Here is a 19,237-nt window from a genome sequence, read left to right as displayed (position 1 = left end):
ACGGAAATTATACTTTCTGTTTGTCTGTTCCGCTGACGGAAGAAATGAACGGAAAGCAAACGCTGATGTGAACGGGCCCTTATAGGGCATACCCGTTATTTCAGTTTTTTGTGCTCTAGTTAAAACATTTTTTATATTTTTTTCATTATTTTTGTCAAAAATTGTTCTTTCAATGACCAAGTGGGCACTGGTGGAAGAGGACAGAAGCAGGAGCGTGAGGAGGATGAGCAGAACACCACTGGGAGAGGAATGGGAGGAGATGACAGAAGGGGGAACCACTGGGAAAACTGAGGTAGGAGAGGAAGCGACATTAGGGATAATGGAGCCAGTCACACCCAGCCAGGGAGGTTCCCGTCAGCAAGGCAGGCACACGCCGGGGCCATAGCGCGCTGTATGCTGAGAACTGTGGGCAGAGGAGAGCGGCCGTGTACCGGTAACAAGGACACACAGGCCTCGGCTCCGGGAACACAGGGAGGTAGACGCACCATTCCCCTCAGAGAAGTCCTGGATACAGCCTGGAGGGAGGGAGGAAGGGCCTTCCATCTCCACCCAGCCTCCTCCCCTCCCTCTTCCCCCCTCCTCCCCGGTGCCGCCGTCACTCTCAAGCCGGGAGCTGAGGGAAGCTTAGAGGCCGCCGGGTGTCCGAGCTGTGTCCGGGACCCGCACTGGGAATACATCAGGAGGATTCTGGGGCTGTGAATACACCGCTGCCGAGGTGAGAGCAGGGTGTGGGCCCGGGAAGATCCGCACCATGACAGGGGGCCTGGAAGGAATGATGAGGACAGGGATGTGTGGGGAGGGGGCACATGGACGTTATATGGTAGAATAGCTGTATTGTACAGTGACCATGATATGATGTCATTCGTATACAGGATGGATCGCGACTGTGATGATGAGGGTGATTTTGCCCTGCTGTATATTATAGGGTGTGGGTTATTATCAGTGGGCACATGTGTAGCTGCCAGGGCTAGAACATGGGTATATGTTACCTGCTGGTGGGGGAGAACCAATTCTAGATGATGTCTTTATGAGTGCCCTGTGCCAGGCTAACAGAGATGCCACAACTTATGTATGGCATATGAGCCACAGCTGGAAACATTGCCCACAGATCAGAGGGGCCATCCAATATTTCATGTCTGCAGGATAACACTGTACAGTATATGGACAGAGATTTTTTTTAACTGAAAATTGTGTCAAATTATTAACCGTCCTCCATGTGAGTGATCTTATGATCACGTGTATAGATTGTCGGGATAGGTATATATTGCTGTCAATATATGGCTATGTAGACCGAAAACATCAAACTAATAACAATGTAACCAGGGCTGGACAGATCCCTGCAGTCAGGGATAGTCAGGACCCTAAAAATGTTTTGCAATTTCCTACCTTTTTGGGGTTATTTCCATTGATGGTCAGACTGGCTACTAAAGTCTACGATGGGATTGTCATATTCTATAGTACTGTACTTTTTGTGGGTTATCCAATAAGAATATCCATCCAGTTTTACATTTGCATTGCTCTAAGCAGGACCATCTCTGCTTATGTTTGTTAAACACGGACTGTAGATATAATGACTCGCAAACTTGAATAATTTAAAGCCGTTCTGATCAATAAAGTCCATTGGTCTCTAGGATGGAAATCACTTAAACGTGTTATCACTTACCCGGGTTTCCATCTGCCATATTGTGATATGATTTGTATGTATTTATATATTTGCTTATGTGAACGGTTGGCAGTATATAATGTCTTGCCCTGGGGATAGTGAGTTGGATGCCGGAACGATTTCGCTAATGGCTATAGCCATTTCTCTTCGGGGAGTCTTGCAATTCAATTTGAACATTTCCACCAGGCCCCCAGGGCATGCATTGGAGAACCATTCATGGGCCTATATAAGTTACACCTTGTATGCCCTAAAGAAACAAACCAATTAAAAATATACGTAGACCGAGTTTAGTTTTGTGATTCAGCAGTTAGCACTTTTTAGCTCTACTTGTTGTAACATGAAAGCTCTGAGTAAAAGCCTTCACGTGTTCCAAAATTCCCCATCGTCAAACTTGAAAATATTGGTTTTACATGTTACTACTGGTCATATATTATATGTTTGAATTGGTTTGTCATAATGCTGTTGAATTTGCATTTCTCATATTGCAGTTGAGTATGTAGAGCTGGAACGCATACAATATGATGGGACAGTAATAGAGATGTTGCAATCTGTTCTGTTACTAGACTTCTGGAGGTCAATTGCAGGATCCTGCGAAGCTTTTAGATCTGAATCAACTGGTCTTCATCCTTCTCTTCTGGATTCAATCATTCTCTCCCCAGTCCTCAATCATTCTCTCCCCAGTCCTCAATCATTCTCTCCCTAGTCCTCAATTATTCATTGTCTCTACTGCGCTATTTGGCTCATGCAGGCTTCTTGTGTAATGTTGAAATGTAAAGTCCGTTTGTAGGTGTAGCCTTAGTTTACCTAATTTTCTGTATATTCCCAAAAATCGAGGGGGGAGCTGCAATTGGATATATAGCTTTTCGATGTGTATTAATAATAATGGCTTTTGTAAGAGCATGCACCAATGATTATTATTGCAGGGCTGTATATATTGAATTAGAGAGGTGGCTTATGGGCCAAATGTACACCTTTCCCAGCAACTTAAAGAGCACGTTCCCCTAAAAATCATCTCCCCTTCAGTTGTGCTCTTGCAGCAAGTTCCACAGGATATGCCATTAATGTCTGATATACAGTGAAGGAAATAAGTATTTGATCCCTTGTTGATTTTGTAAGTTTGCCCACTGTCAAAGACATGAACAGTCTAGAATTTTTAGGCTAGGTTAATTTTACCAGTGTGAGATAGATTATATAAAAAAAAAAAAAGAAAATCACATAGTCAAAATTCTATATATTTATTTGCATTGTGCACAGAGAAATAAGTATTTGATCCCTTTGGCAAACAAGACTTAAAACTTGGTGGCAAAACCCTTGTTGGCAAGCACAGCAGTCAGACGTTTTTTGTAGTTGATGATGAGGTTTGCACACATGTTAGATGGAATTTTGGCCCACTCCTCTTTGCAGATCATCTGTAAATCATTAAGATTTCGAGGCTGTCGCTTGGCAACTCGGATCTTCAGCTCCCTCCATAAGTTTTCGATGGGATTAAGGTCTGGAGACTGGTTAGGCCACTCCATGACCTTAATGTGCTTCTTTTTGAGCCAATCCTTTGTTGCCTTGGCTGTATGTTTCGGGTCATTGTCGTGCTGGAAGACCCAGCCACGAGCCATTTTTAATGTCCTGGTGGAGGGAAGAAGGTTGTCACTCAGGATTTGACGGTACATGGCTCCATCCATTCTCCCATTGATGAGGTGAAGTAGTCCTGTGCCCTTAGCAGAGAAACACCCCCAAAACATAATGTTTCCACCTCCATGCTTGACAGTGGGGACGGTGTTCTTTGGGTCATAGGCAGCATTTCTCTTCCTCCAAAAACGGCGAGTTGAGTTAATGCCAAAGAGCTCAATTTTAGTCTCATCTGACCACAGCACCTTCTCCCAATCACTCTCAGAATCATCCAGATGTTAATTTGCAAACTTCAGATGGGCCTGTACATGTGCCTTCTTGAGCAGGGGGACCTTGTGGGCACTGCAGGATTTTAATCCATTACGGCGTAATGTGTTACCAATGGTTTTCTTGGTGACTGTGGTCCCAGCTGCCTTGAGATCATTAACAAGTTCCCCCCGTGTAGTTTTCGGCTGAGCTCTCACCTTCCTCAGGATTAAGGATACCCCACGAGGTGAGATTTTGCATGGAGCCCCAGATCGATGTCGATTGACAGTCATTTTGTGTGTCTTCCATTTTCTTACTATTGCACCAACAGTTGTCTCCTTCTCACCCAGCGTCTTACGTATGGTTTTGTAGCCCATTCCAGCCTTGTGCAGGTCTATGATCTTGTCCCTGACATCCTTAGAAAGCTCTTTGGTTTTGCCCATGTTGTAGAGGTTAGAGTCCGACTGATTAATTGAGTCTGTGGACAGGAGTCTTTTATACAGGTGACCATGTAAGAGCTGTCTTTAATGCAGGCACCAAGTTGATTTGGGGCATGTAACTGGTCTGGAGGAGGCTGAACTCTTAATGGTTGGTAGGGGATCAAATACTTATTTCTCTGTGCACAATGCAAATAAATATATATAATTTTGACTATGTGATTTTCATTTTTTTTTTTTTTTATATATAATCTATCTCTCACTGGTAAAATTAACCTAGCCTAAAAATTCTAGACTGTTCATGACTTTGACAGTGGGCAAACTTACAAAATCAGCAAGGGATCAAATACTTATTTCCTTCACTGTATACGGGTCCCACCTCTGGGACCTACACCTATCTCTAGAGCGGAGCCCCCTGACCCACCTTCTCCTTCTGTCGCTGGGCTCCGGTTATTGAGTTACAAGGTGACCGGGAGTACGGAAACTGTTGAGCTTGCTGTTCTATGGGAGTTACGGAACCAGCGTAGAAGTGTTCCCGAAACAGTGTAGCATAATGCGCTAGCATGTTTCTGGAAGAAGCTTGTAACTCAGTGTCCGGAGCCCAGCAACATCATGAGAATGTAGGCCGGGGCTAAAGGTGCTCCCTTTCTAGAGATGGGTAGACCAACGTCTATTGGACCTTTTTGGCATATCCTGTGGATATGCCATAAATGTCCGAGATGGAAATACTCTTTTTTTTTTAAAACTTTGTGTGGATGGGGGGGGATATTTATTAGGAATGGCATTTCATACCCCAGTCTTAGGATGCATCAAATTTGTTAAGATGTGCACAGCATTTTAACTGTCCGGGCATCAATATAATCTATGCCAGTTTCTGGCGTAAATGATATTGAATGCGTTGGACCATTGCGGTCTCCGCCAGCTTTTTAGAAAAGTGTTACATATAGATTGTGCTGCGGATTTCAACCTGTTCATTGAAGGGGTTAAACCCGCTGTAAAAATCTGCAACATAATTCACTAACTGTAGATTTGAAAATCTGCATCATGACCTCAATTCTGCGCTGATTTTCTCAAAAGCCCATCCACTATGTATTTTACTGTGATTCTCTCCGAATTTGCACTCTGGATTTACGCTGTTTGATTAGATAGAACAATATATTTAAAGGGGACCTGTCACCAGCATTTCATCTATTGAACTCTCTTCACCCCTCGCTGGCCACTGCTGTCAAAAGTTCATTGCCGTTACCCCCTCTCCTAAACTCCTCCTCAGACCGTAAATTACGGTCTGCAAACGTTTTGCAGCCTTTTATGGTAATAATCCGGCAGTCTTGTTCGTTCAGCTTCTTATGCCCACCCACCGCCGAAAATTAGCCCGCCCTGAATGCCCAAATCTCGTCATCGCCCGTCAGGATTAGTCCGATACCCTTACCTGCTTCGTCCTGGCCTCAAATCTAGTTACTGCGCATGCCCCGTTTTGGTGTCCCGTTGTGCGCACGCACCAGAATAGGACATCGATGCGCAAGCGTGTGATTTTGTGTGTACTGATGGGAGGCGAGGAGCTGTCAATCAAAAGTAAGGAGGCGGGGTTAACTCTTAAGTCTTGAGGAATGAAGATCTGACTCTTTTCGACTGAAGATATGACTCGTTTATGCTCATTAGCATACGGCACGGGAACACTAAAACAACTGAATACTAAAGGTACAGAGCCGACTAAGAAGAAAATCTAGGTTACATAAAATGATGATTTTTCACCTACTTCCACCAGGGATTGTTGGTTTAATAGGTGAAATGCTGGTGACAGGTTCCCGTTAAGGTGCACAATTCTAGTCCCGTGTATACTCCTTTTGAAAAAGCTCTTGATACATTATGGGCTTTCCAATAGCCTTTCATGACGAATCCGTTAAACGGATACCGTTATTGTCTATAGGTGGCGGATGTGTTAAACGGAGGCCACTATTGGTGGCATTCATCACCCTTAGACCATAATGGTATCTGTTTGCCAGATACCTCATGAACTCTCATGACCCCATTTCATGACGTATCCGTTTAACGGATATCATTAAAGTCTATGGTGATGGATGCCACTGTTGTTCATCCGTCACATCCTATATTTATTGTATATGTTGGGAGCTTTTTCCCGACATATACGTTAAATGTAGGCAAAAAACGTGTGAACAGGGCCCTAGCTTGAAGAGACTGAGCAAAACCAATAGACCCTTCTGCCTGGTGCAGGGCCTTGACACAGGGACTCAGGAACACCAAAGAAATAATCCCTGTGTCATGCACCTCCCCCGCAGTCCCTGCTCTAGACATGACGCAGTGTATCCGTGTTTGTTTAAAGTGGAGTAATGGATAAACAGCAGAATATGGTAAAACATTCATGTTCTTTCCATTAAAGTTACTGGAAATTCATTTTTATTACGCCCACAGACTCCCTGTCTGTAAGGCTGGCCATACACATTAGATAAATGTCAACCACATGTGACTATTTCCAGCTCAACTGTGCCCTAACATCTTGGGTCAAGGGGGAAAGAAGGATCGGGCATGTTGTATTTCAACATACTGATACTTTGATCCCCCAAGAAATGAGCCCTGTCATAGGTGTTTTTTAAATAAACATGCATGATACAAGAATTAATGTGTATGGGAGATGAGTGTGACGGCTACCTCGTGTGTGGCTGTCATAATAATAATCGTTTCAATTCAATTTGGGCAATCGTATGACTATTGCCCAGTCATAGGATGACTGTACACCTATTCGTTCCGCGCCATGCCGTTTACCGTGAATCACTTCATTTTTGGTGCAGTTTATGTCTGCACAGTGTTTACTGGTGAAACAAAATGAATACCTTCATTTTCACTAGATATAGCAACATGGCGAGTCCCCCTCTTTGTTTTTCACTCGTTGCCTAGGGTTGTGGCCACCGCTGGGGTCCTGCTGCGTTGGCCGCACTTGCGCACTCTTCACACCTTCCTCAAATGTGGAGGATGGCGGGGCCCTCAGAAGCGCGCCTTCCGTTGCATGAGCGGTAGCTCCCAGCCCGGCCACCTCTTCCTGTTTATGGACGGCTCCAGGGCATGCGCAGTAGCCTTTAGAGCTTTCCTCAACTGCAGACCGTCTACAGTAGCTGTCTGTAAACTACACTTGCTCTGAAGTTACTGTTGTCTCGATATGTAAATATAGAGATAACAGTGCAGACTTTAGAATGGGGGGTTTGATGGGAATTGGAATGGCGGAGGAAAAGGTTGGAAAAAATGGGGGGGGATTAATACTAAATTGCGGGGAGGATAAGGGTGGATCTTAACCCAAGGTTGGGACGAGTGGACAACAGGGTTTACTCCCGATGACGCTAGTACTAGAGTATCTAGCAGTATTGTGAGCGCGCATGGAGCAGGCAGCGCTGCTTGATTGACATCCAGCTTGTACCGCCCACTTTTGCTCTCGCTCGGAGGATCGTGCAGGGGTGAAACAAACAATAGAAGCAGTTCTGAGGGTAAGAAAGTGAACAGATGGCATGGCTAGGTGAAGTTTTTAATGATTATTAAAGCTAGGGGGAAATTTAAAAAAAAACCTCTTCAGGTGAGAATCCCCCTTTAAGACTATATGCACACCTAGCAGATTTGTGGCAGAAATTTCAGTCACTGTTCTTTTCAACTGAATGGGGCCTACAGAAATCCATGTGCATACTGCAAAAACAACCTCCTTTAAGATGCATGGTATAGATTTTCTGTCTCAGAAATTTCTTCAACAAATCTGCCGCATGTGAATATACCCGAAAAGTCATACGCTGGCAACCGATAGCTGTCGCGAACAATGGTCATTAAGCTGATAGATATCAAGCTCCATTCCTCACGTAAACATTCACACTTGACTCTGCTGAACAGACATTTTATTTATTTATGATGAGATAAGTGACTGCCGGACACCTCTGATGCCGCTTATCTGCAGGAGGAACAAGTTATGGGAAAGGTTAAAATCGAGCCTTTTGGATTCTTGTTTATCTCTAGCTTCATCCTTTCTAAATGTCCACTGATGGGATAAAGAGAGAAAAACACTCCCAAGGGAAAGGTTTACAGAGCCTGTAGGGCAGTACAAAAAGGCTGTATGTCTCCTTAGTACAGCTCCGGTGTGTAATGTATGTACCTCCCTACGTACAGCAGCCCATGGAGCATGGAACAATTTGTTTTTCTGTCTAATTTGCAGAGTCCAACATGAAAAGGAGCCGTAATGCGGCTATGTGAATGAAGTTGAATCTTACTACCCACTCCATCTACCGCCTCTGATGTTTAAAATGCCAAATACTGTAGGCAGTCCGGTTGATCGACAGATGTGAAAGACACTGTAGCCCAAGGCATTATGGGAATGCTACTTCATGGAGATGCCCTTCATCACATACGAGAAAATGCGGGCTCAGGCTTCATCAAGGGAACTAAGGGAATAGTCATCCGTCCTGTCCAAACATCGGGAATTAATATTTGGGTAGATTTAGTAACGCTATCTAATATTTAGACCGTGTAAACTAAGACCAGGCAGTCAGAAAATGCGCCAAATTCATCAAAAAGGCGCAAGCTGTATGATAAACTTGACGCATCTTGCTGGACGTGTTCGACCCGTTTCTCCTTTGCCACCTCTTGGTTGCCTTAGTTTGACGGTTTGCACATTTTAAGCCCTGTCCCCTTTTCTAAACACTTTTCAAAAGTATCGAGAGAGGTGCAAGCATCTGTTATTCTTGGCTCATTCTTATAATAAATGTCTAAAATGAAATGTGACCTTGTGCGGCAAAAATTTACTACGTTTGTGCACAAAATATGAGTAAAAACAGCCATTTTTCTTCAGGAGTCCCCGGACTATGAGAAACAGCCAGTGATGGAGTTGTCTTCAGTAATTTACCTTGTATCCACTAATAGAAATAAAGGCTGATCAATTCTTTTGCAGAATTGAACTTGTTAAAGTTGCATGTAAGCCATGTAATGTTTTTATTTTATTATGTTCTTTGAGCTATGTTGCTCTGTAATTGTCTCATTGGCAGCATTTATCCTATTTATGGTAAATTTGTTTCCATTCTTGAGTGACGGAAATTCTTCTCAGTAGCTGGATGGGACGTTGTTCAGAGCTCCATTGTCATGGTGGAGGTGTCAGCAACTAAACACTTCTTCTATAGTGACTCTATTTGGACCAGTTTGACTATGTTGCTGCCAATTCCTTATTATTTATTAAACTTCAGAATCTGTTAGAGATTTGCCCAAAAAATTCTCCATAATATTATTATCCAAAATGCTTTCCTCAGCTTTTTGATATCATGTTGGAGTTTCGCGTAGATTGACCTTCCCCGTGGCTTTCAGATCCATCAGCAGATATAAGCTGTTTTATGGCTGAACTCCATTGACAGACTACAGGCTGCCATAACCAACAGCCAGTAGTAGTCCTGAAAAGTCGGTAATTGCCTAGCGGTTTGTCAGTATACTTTGCACCTAAAGGAATTGCTTCCAATAATGATATTATGAAGTTGCTATTTATGCAATTCTCTAATAAATGTTTTCAAACTGTTCATAGAGGTGATTGCATGGCTCGCTCTTTGCTGAGGACAGAGACCTGGGACCCTTCATTCTGAAGATCATTGAGCAGTTGGACCCAAACCTTTTACAGTTTATGGAGTATCTAATTGAACGTATAAATGTTTTTTTTTTTTTTATGGAAATGAATACATTTTATAACACCCGATCTTACAGCTCTATAGTCTTATCGGACAGAAACCTTTGAGATGATTTAGGGTAATAAAGTACAATGCACCTTTTATTATGATATATTGCGCTATTACATTAGGTGGTAAAGGACTTGACGCTCCATAACTCAGGCCGCGTTGGTGGTTTCTGTAAGTGATGTACATTTTCACTTGCATGGACATCATCCTATACCACTGTCATAAATGTGTATTATGGACTGGTGATACGCAGACACAATAGAATAGGCTGTCAATGGCTGGTGCTTCTTGCTTTGAATGGGTGAGACTTTAATGCAGTGTGCAGAATTAGATTATGTCTCTATGAAAGCTTCCTATTGTAGTCGTTTTTTTTATGACTTTGACTTAACACGATTATAGTATTTTCAGCTTAGTCTCAGTACAGAGGAGGTGGCCTCCTGAAGTAGTAATGGGCCCTTGTTTGGGCCTCCAGTTTGTGCGTTCTGTTTTCTACAGAGAATGCTAATAAGTCCATCTTTTGTATGGCTACTTTATGGTACTTCCTGGCTGCACAGTCTTTCATGTGTTCTGTAAGGGCTTTGTTCTTTATATAGGATCTGAAATTCACAACTATTATAAATGGTAACATCCATCTGTTAACCTCACAGATTTACTACTACGGGTCACAAAGCTGCCTTTCTTTAAACTTAAAAAGCGTCATATCTACATATATGTTGCAATGTGGGATGGTCATTTTTTATCAAATAAGTATTGTGATCCTCCTGAATTTCCTTTTCGTTAGGGGTTCTGCACTTGTTCCGACCTGTAAAGCTGGCCGTAGTCATATTAGCAAATCAAGCCAGTTTTGGTGAGCTGTTGTTCATATTCCACCTCACTGTAGGCATTCGCAGATCCCACCAAAATCTGTCAACAAATCTACCCTATCTGTGACCACACAGGGCGGATACGCTGCGTAAAATGGTACATCGTATCTATCCTGGAAATTCCGCCCAGTGCAGTATTTTGGGCAGATTGTCTGCTGCTGAAATGATGCAGAAAAGAAAAAAAAGTTTATAGTTACCACCCGGGCGTTGTCAAAACAACGCATTCCTCTGTTCTGAGCGCAGCCAAGCCTCCTGGGATAGCGCTGTAGTCCATGTGACTGCTGCAGCCTTTGATTGGCTACAGCAACTACATGGGATGAAATGTCATCCCAGGAGGCAGGGTTGCGCTCCGAACAGAGGATCGTGTCGTTATGACTATAGCTGGGGGTAAGTATAAACTTTTTTTTAATTAATTTTAAAGAGGATCTGTCACTAGTTTAGTAATGCCCAATCTCCTAGTTATCTAATAGGCGCTGTCACACTGATAATGCTAGTGAAAATTGTGTACCAAAACGTTTATTTTAAAAGTTATGATTTTTTTTTCTAAATATGCAAATGAGGCTATACTAGACAAATGAGAGGTAACCGCAGCGATTCTCCTGAGGTGGAGCCTCCTCACAGCCTCTGACACTGTCCTATCAGGATGAAGCTGCTTCACACAGTGTGAGAGAGTGTGAGGCTGGAGGGAAGGGGGATCACTTCAAATAGCCATAACTGGCTGTGGACCACATAGAGCAGCGGTTCTGGTGACATATGAAAGATGAGATTCTAATCTTTCATATGCCACCAGTTCTAGCTGTGAAACAGCCTGACGTATCGCTAGTCGGGAATGGAAGCTTTATACTATATGATCACGCTGTTTTGCTGGGCAGGGAAGGGGGAGAAGCTGAATGCTGATTGGACAGCGTCATACAGAAAACATTACACCGCCCAGAGTGAAAAGAAAGTCACCTCCTATTTGGCTATTAGAGCCACATTAGCATATTTAGGAAAATGCTCATAACTTTGTAAATAATGAACGTTTTGGGGAAAAAAATGACACTGTAGTTATCGGCTCCATAGCGCCTATTAGATTAGTTAGGAGACAGGGCATTAATAAACTAGAGACAGATGGTCTTTAAATTCAAAATGTTTTGTTTTTTACTCATTTGCAATTTTTGTGGCGGAATCACAGCGTGTCCGTTGCAAAAGTCGCAACACATGGCTCTTTGTAGCGGGTTTTACCTTCCCATTCAATCCAATGGGGACAACCCGTAGCAGAAAAACAGCGATTCGGCAGCATTAATTGACATGCAGAATAAAAAAAATGCACTGCAGGTCAATTTATGAACTGTTTCTCGGCTGATATTTTTCCGCTGTGTGTGGATGAGATTTGTTCAAATTGTACTCACTGCTGCTACTGTACTACGCTGCGCATTTTCCGCAATGAAATCCATTGCAGGAAATCCGCACTGTATAATGCTGTGTGTGTTCCTACCCTTTAAGAGGCTCTGTCACCACATTATAAGTTCCCTATCTTGTACATGATGTGATCGGCGCTGTAATGTAGATTACTGCAGTGTTTTTTTATTTAGAAAAACATTTTTGATGGAGTTATGACCTATATTAGCTTTATGCTAATGAGTTTCTTAATGAACAACTGGGCATGTTTTACTTTTTGGCCAAGTGGGCGTTGTACAGAGGAGTGTATGACGCTGACCAATCGGCGTCATACGTTTATCTCCATTCATTTACACTAGCGATATAGCTATATCGCTATGTGCAGCCACATAAACAGTGTCCTGACAATGAATATACATTACCTCCAGCCAGGACGTGATGTCTATTTGGAATCCTGTCACTTCTGTAGCGTCTCTGATATTTACAGCAAGGCAAGCGTAATCTCGTTTGAAATGACAGGTTACATCGTAATCTCGCGAGATTACGCTTGCCTTGGTGTAAATATCACAGAGACGCTACAGAAGTGGTCAGGAGTCTGAATACACATCACGTCCTGGCTGGAGGTAATGTATATTCATTGTCAGGACACTGCTGTAACGTTATAGGGTGTTTATGTGACTGCATATAGCTATATCGCTAGTGTAAATGAATGGGGAGAAGTGTATGACGCTGATTGGTCAGCGTCATACACTCCTCTGTACAACGCCCACTTGGCCCAGTTGTTCATTAAGAAACTGATTAGCATAAAGCTGATATAGGTCATAACTCCGTCAAAAATTATAGTTTTTCTAAATAAAAAAACACTGCTGTAATCTACATTACAGCGCCGATCACATGTACAATATAGGCCACTTATAATGTGGTGACAGAGCCGCTTTAGATTTATATTTCTAATAAAACTGTCAACCAAAGGTTATTCGACTGGCAGTTTCCAGCGACCTCCGGCTTTCCCTTACTAACATGTGTTTGGCTTGATCAAATGCATCTGTTGTTTCTGTGTAGGGCTGTAAATATCTAACGTGGGGCTGATCCTCTTTTCTCCCCAGAATAGATACCAGCAAGGTCTGTTTGTGCCCTTAGATATAAATTTTTAAAGAGGCTCTGTCACCAGATCCTCAAATCCCCATCTCCTATTGCATGTGATCGGCGCTGCAATGTAGATAACCGTAACGTTTTTTTTGTTTTTTTTAAAACGATCATTTTTGGCCAAGTTATGAGCAATTTTATATTTACGCAAATGAGCCTTTCTAATGGACAACTGGGCGTATTTTCTCTTATTTCCAACTGGGCGTGTCTTGTGTTTGTAACATCTGGGCGTGTTTACTTTTTTTTTACCAGCTGGGCGTTGTGAATAGAAGTGTTTGTCAGCATCATATGTCAGCATCATACACTTCTATTCACAACGCCCAGCTAGTAAAACAAGTAAACACACCCAGATGTTACAAACACAATACACGCCCAGTTGGAAATAAGAGAAAACACGCCCAGTCGTCCATTAGAAAGGCTCATTTGCATAAATATAAAATTGCTCATAACTTGGCCAAAAATGATCGTTTTTAGATAAAACAAAACGTTACTGTTCTCTACATTGCAGCGCCGATCACATGCAATAGGAGATGGGGATTTGATAATCTGGTGACAGAGCCTCTTTAAGTTGATCCCACTGTTTTGTTAGGATCTGACAACAGAAAAGCACATGAACATGGTCACATTTAAAAAATAAATAAAAGGCGAAAAGTAATATTTAAAAAAAAAACTATTTTGAGCTTGGGCCCAGCCTTTTTTCTTTCCGAATAAGGGAGCCACTGTCAGCAGGCATGATACTATACTACGGAAGTTGTGCAGTGTATTATGTAAGTGACCAAACGATCTCCTAAACCAAGTGGGACTAAAACAATATTGTAAAAGTTCAGTAAAGTGAACTAGAAAAAAAATCCCAAGTGAAAATAAGCAACGCAAAATCCCCTAAAAAATTCTTTATTATGGGAGAAATATATAAAAGAAACAAAATTAGTATTGCCACACCCAAAACTATCTGTACAATAAAATTGTCGCCCAAAAGAATAAAGTTCTAATGTTATTTATGCTGTACGGTGAACGCTGTAAAAGTCCAAAAAACTATGGCAAAATTGCTGTTTTTTCCATCCCCCTCCAAAAAAGAAAAATAAATAAGTTATTCAATACGTTCTATGTACCCAAAAAATGGTGCCAGTACAAAATACAGCTTGTACTGCAAAAAAAATAAAATAAGCCCTTAAACAGCTACGTCGACGGAAAAATAAAAAAAGTTATTGCTTTCAGAATGCGGAGGAGAAGTAACCAAAACAATTTCTGTGTCTAGGTCGTGTCTTTAAGGGGTTAAGGCATTTCTTGATACATGTATTTACTGTAATATTTAGTTTTTTTCCTCTGTATGGCTCTTGTTTTGTTTTTTTAATTACTATTATCTGTTTGTCTCCCAATAATTTCTAGTATTTCTTCTTGTATTTGCTCAGTTTCGCAGCGTTAATTAGCAGGTCACATAAAGCTCTGACATTGTGATGTGTTTTATGACGGCCACTATTTTGCGCTCATTCCAGATGAACACTTGTGAGAAGAACAGCCAGAGAGGTGGTGCAGACAGTGGAAAAAGAAGGGAAATGATATGTTTATTGAAAATTAACAAGTCATTACATTACCTTTTGGCCGGGCAGCAGTAGTGAAATTAAATTCTCAGTGGGAGAGTCAGCGGGTCTATCTGTGACCAAACTGCATGGCAGCCAAATTGCATGGCAGCAAACTGCATGGCAGCCAAATTGTGAAATCATTCTCTCCTGGATGAGTCTGTTTTCATTTTATTCTCTGGATGAGTAGAGTTTGGAATTTGTGTGAATTCATGCACTTCACACATCTGATTTCAGGCACGCTAACAAATAATTATACCTAAAAGTGAATGTAGTGAAATATGACAAGTTCTGCAGCTGCTTGGTTATGTAGACTAAGCTTACCGATCTTATCTATTACTCTAAGGCTACATTTACACGAGTGTGTCTGATTTGTGTGCGTAAAAAACGCAGCGTATTTCTAGCAGTTCATGTCTGTGTGCATTGCGTATGGCATCGGTGTGCTTTTCGTGTGGCGTGTGTTTTTCACATCCGTGCAAGCACTTTTTTTTTATTTTTTTATTTTGCTGCATTTCTTTGTAACTGATTTGTGAAACGCAGACAGGGCGGATGTCGTCCGTGTACTGTCCGTATTTTTCACGCAGCCATATACTCCAATCAGCCACAATGTCCACAAAAACGCACCAATATAGGGCATGCAGTGAGTTTCAGTCAACGGACACTCACTGCGTGAAAAGGCATGTCTGAATAGCCCCATTGAAGTGAATGGGTCTGTGTGCTGTCTGTTATTTCAACGGACAGCACACGGACAAGTATTACGCTCGTCTGTTTGAGCCCTAAGGGCCCTTTTATTGAGCCAATAATTGGGCAAACGAGCGTTCATCACTGCCCTATGTAAACAGGGCAACGTGCAGCCCATGAACGAGTAAACGTTTGTTCATTGGCTGATTGCTTAGTTTATGTAGCAAGTAATATTATCGTTGTCGGCAGCACATCTCCCTGAATAAAGGATCAAGGAATGTTGGATTTCAACATCCCGAGCCTTTGTTCTTTTGTTCTCTGGGAGATAAGCTGTGGATAGGTGATAAGTTGATGTGGTGGGATAAACCTTTTAACGTAAACATTGACTAAAATGATGCCGCTTTTGATAAATGTGGGCCGTTAAGTTCTCAGTACCTTAGCGTTGTAGTTTAGCTTAGTTGATAAGAGTACATACACATTCAATGTGTCCATATTGTATATTTCAATAAAATTGGGGGTACTGTATTTTGGTTTTGGATGCTGCAGACTTTTTGATATAGTCTCACAATATGTACACGCTTTGTTGGTATTATTGGTGGACATTGGGCGCAGTATGTTATGGAGAAAATAATTGAAGTACATCAATAATGCTTTTATAGTGTATATGTTTATCAAAGAGACTGTGAAGTCACAAGCCAACAGTTATAAGCTGGCAGCCGGCTGGATCTTCTGATATCTGTCACCCAATGTTACAGCTGCTGTTCCCTGTGATCTGACTTCCAGGGCATAGTGCAAGATTGTTTTTCAAGGGCAACTGACTGAGATAAGGTGTGTCAGGAATGCAGTTTCATTTCCCTTATCTTTTTGCTCTGCTGGATTTCCACACTTTCACCGCATGAGGTTTCGAAACTTCTGTTTCCAAAAATAAGTAATACAAAATTTATACCCTTATGAGTTTACCAGAAAAAAATCTATTTGGAAAAATTTGCACAATGGAATAGTGACATATTCTATTTACCAGATGCAGGAAGGAAAACATAATCCAATGTATTAATATGGTACACCAGGTACTGTCTCTCCTTGTGACAATAATTTGTCCGACACTTATTTTATATGCAATGTTAAATACTTTTGTGTCAATGTTAAATACTTTTATTTTATATAACACTATAGAGGTTCTCCTTCTAGACAACCCCCTTTCCTCAAACGACCCCTGAAGGTACTGTGCTCCGTATTTCTCCATATGAAATCGAAGGCATTTAGTTTTTTTTTTCTGCCAAATTCCGTATGAATCCAGTAGAAATAAAATTGTGGCATGTTACATTGAACTCCATATACTGTTAGAATGTGAGTGTCCAGTTTACATGCAGAAACTAAATATTCGCATAGAGTCCAGTCTAGGAAATCCTCTCTAAGTACTTGATCAGCACAAATTTTGGTGGATTTAGTCTGGAGTCCTGAATTTGTACCACAGGAGCATTGCCTAGAGTCTGTATAACTGACAGTCAAGTCTCTATATTAGATTTATAAAAAAAATTCTGCGTTTAGATTTAAAGAGGCTCTGTCACCAGATTATAAGTGCCCTATCTCCTACATAATCTGATCGGCACTGGAATGTAGATAACAGCAGTGGTTTTTATTTTGAAAAACGATCATTTTTTAGCAAGTTATGAACAATTTTAGATTTAGTTTCTCAATAGACAACTGGGTGTGTTTTTACTTTTTACCAACTGGGTGTTGTACAGAGGAGTGTATGATGCTGACCAATCAGTGTCCTACACTTCTCATTGTTCCAGCCCAGCATGATCCACAGCACAGTGTGATAGTGCAGTGAAAGAAGCTGGGCTGGAACAATGGGAAGTGTAGGACACTGATTGGTCAGCATCATACACTCCTCTGTACAACACCCAGTTGGTAAAAAGTAAAAACACGCCAAGTTGTCTATTGAGAAACTAAATCTAAAATTGCTCATAACTTGCTCAAAAATGATCGTTTTTCAAAATAAAAACCATTGTTGTCTACATTACAGCGCCGATCAGATTATGTAGGAGATAGGGCACTTATAATCTGGTGACAGAGCCTCTTTAAACAACAAGGTTCCAATTCCCTTACAGTGGCAGAGGTCTTGAAAATAGTGAGGAAATGAAACACAGATGCATATTGGAAAGTTGGGGTACTTTTAATTTTACAGTGAATTAACTTTAGGAACAGTTCATACCAAGTTTTTTTGGCATTGATTTTGACACGGAAACCACGTCCGAATTGGCGCCGAAAACGCCCCCATTACTTTTAGACGCTCACGAAAAAAAGCGGCGGTTCCGCCTCTGACCTCCCATTTTTATCGATGGATGGCAGAAAAACAGCGGTGCGCTTGTTTCCGACCGTTCTACGCGGCGTTTTTTGCCCATGGTCTTCGATGGCCAAGGAAAAAAAACGCATAAAAAACTGCATCCAAAAAAATGCAGGCAGGTCAAAATCTGCTTCAAAATTCTTGAAGAAACTTTAAGGCTGTTTTTTGTTTTTTCCTGCCTGCAAAAATCTGTGCGAACTAGGCTTTATACATAATACTCAAACACCTTTCTGCCGTTATCAGAAAACAACCCCAGGCTTACAACAACCTGTATTCTGTGAATGGAAGCTCGCAGTCCCTGCCATATTGCCTTTTAGCACATTGCAACAGGGCAATTTCTCTCTATATATAAGAGCTTGTCATCTCTTGAACTGCTATAGAAACATTATAGTTCTATTTGATAATTGTCTGATGACTTGAGACGATTTGGTTCTTTGGCGTGACTGTTTTGGGGTTTTTGTATTTTTAAGTGAATTACTGTCGTTGAGCCCATAGCCAGAAGTTCAGAGCTGTTGATTTTCAGGTGTATGGAACAAATTCTTCATAAATCTGAATGTATTCTAATGTGAATGCATTCAATATCCCGTTCATATGCTATGGGAAAACCAACAACAAGTTTTAGGATTTTGTATAGATGCAAACATGTGACTATATCCTTATATTGTGTATTAATTTGGGGAATCAACACCTTACACTGAAGTATTTTTGTTTAATTTAAACATGCCCATTCAAGTTGGCTAAACAAGCATGTTATTTCTCTGGTATCAGGGCATATGTTTCTATAAGACACCTCTGGCACCTCTTGTTTTGGTGGAAACCAATAAGATGGAATGGGTTTAAATTCAATCTAAGAAAATCCTTGGCAGATTCAGATAAAAACTACTAAGGCCCCATGCACACGACCTTGTTCGGTCCGCGTATCAGCCGCATTTCCCGGACCGAACACAGTGCAGGGAGCCGGGCTCCTAGCATCATACTTATGTACGATGCTAGACGTCCCTGCCTCGCTGCGGAAAAACTGTCCCGTACTGTAATCATGTTTTCAGCACGGGATGGTAGTTCCGTAGCGAGGCAGGGACTCCTAGCATCGTACAGAACTATTCCTAGGAGTCCGGCTCCCTGCATTGTGTTTGGTCTGGGAAATGCTGCCGACGTGCAGACCGTATATATCACGGACCAAACACGGTCGTGTTGATGGGGCCTAACAAAAAAACTCTAATCTATGTGAAATCCAAGAAGCAAAATAGTTTACAGCAAAACTAATGTAAACTAACTAAAACATTGACAGTCTTATCATACAGTAGGGCTGTATAAGGGTCCTTTTACACTGGCCAATGTGGTCTGTAAAAACGAGCGCTGATCAACGAGATAAGCTCGTTTGCCCGATCCTTGGCCCATGTAAAACGGCCTTAAGATTGTCTGCCCTGTTCCCGTTGATAAAAGAATACAGACAGGAAAAATTTAATAATTACTTGATGATGGGTCATGGGAGTGGTTCTTTTTGTATTTTATGTTGTATCTGTGTTCTTTGAGGGTGTAATTACCTGAGTCACTTGTTGCAGCAAAGAT

General features: G+C 41.6%; 1 protein-coding gene across 4 annotated transcripts in view; it reads left to right on the top strand.

Moving 5' to 3' along the window:
- Window positions 1–225: 225 nt before the first annotated feature.
- Window positions 226–19,237, top strand: part of RAPH1 (Ras association (RalGDS/AF-6) and pleckstrin homology domains 1) — a 137,640-nt gene continuing 118,628 nt past the window's right edge. For 2 of the 4 annotated variants that reach the window (XM_075829833.1, XM_075829830.1), the window contains exon 1: window positions 230–292. In XM_075829833.1, coding sequence (XP_075685948.1) covers window positions 260–292 — 33 coding nt within the window. In that variant the 5' untranslated portion in view covers window positions 230–259. Of the gene's footprint in view, window positions 293–316; window positions 716–19,237 lie in introns of those variants that run through there. The other 2 variants (XM_075829834.1, XM_075829831.1) reach the window with 2 other exon arrangements.

The sequence above is a fragment of the Rhinoderma darwinii genome, chromosome 6 (assembly GCF_050947455.1).
Source record: "Rhinoderma darwinii isolate aRhiDar2 chromosome 6, aRhiDar2.hap1, whole genome shotgun sequence".
Lineage (NCBI taxonomy): Eukaryota > Metazoa > Chordata > Amphibia > Anura > Rhinodermatidae > Rhinoderma > Rhinoderma darwinii.
Note: the sequence above shows the minus strand (reverse complement) of the source record. Positions and strands in the feature narration are given on the sequence as shown.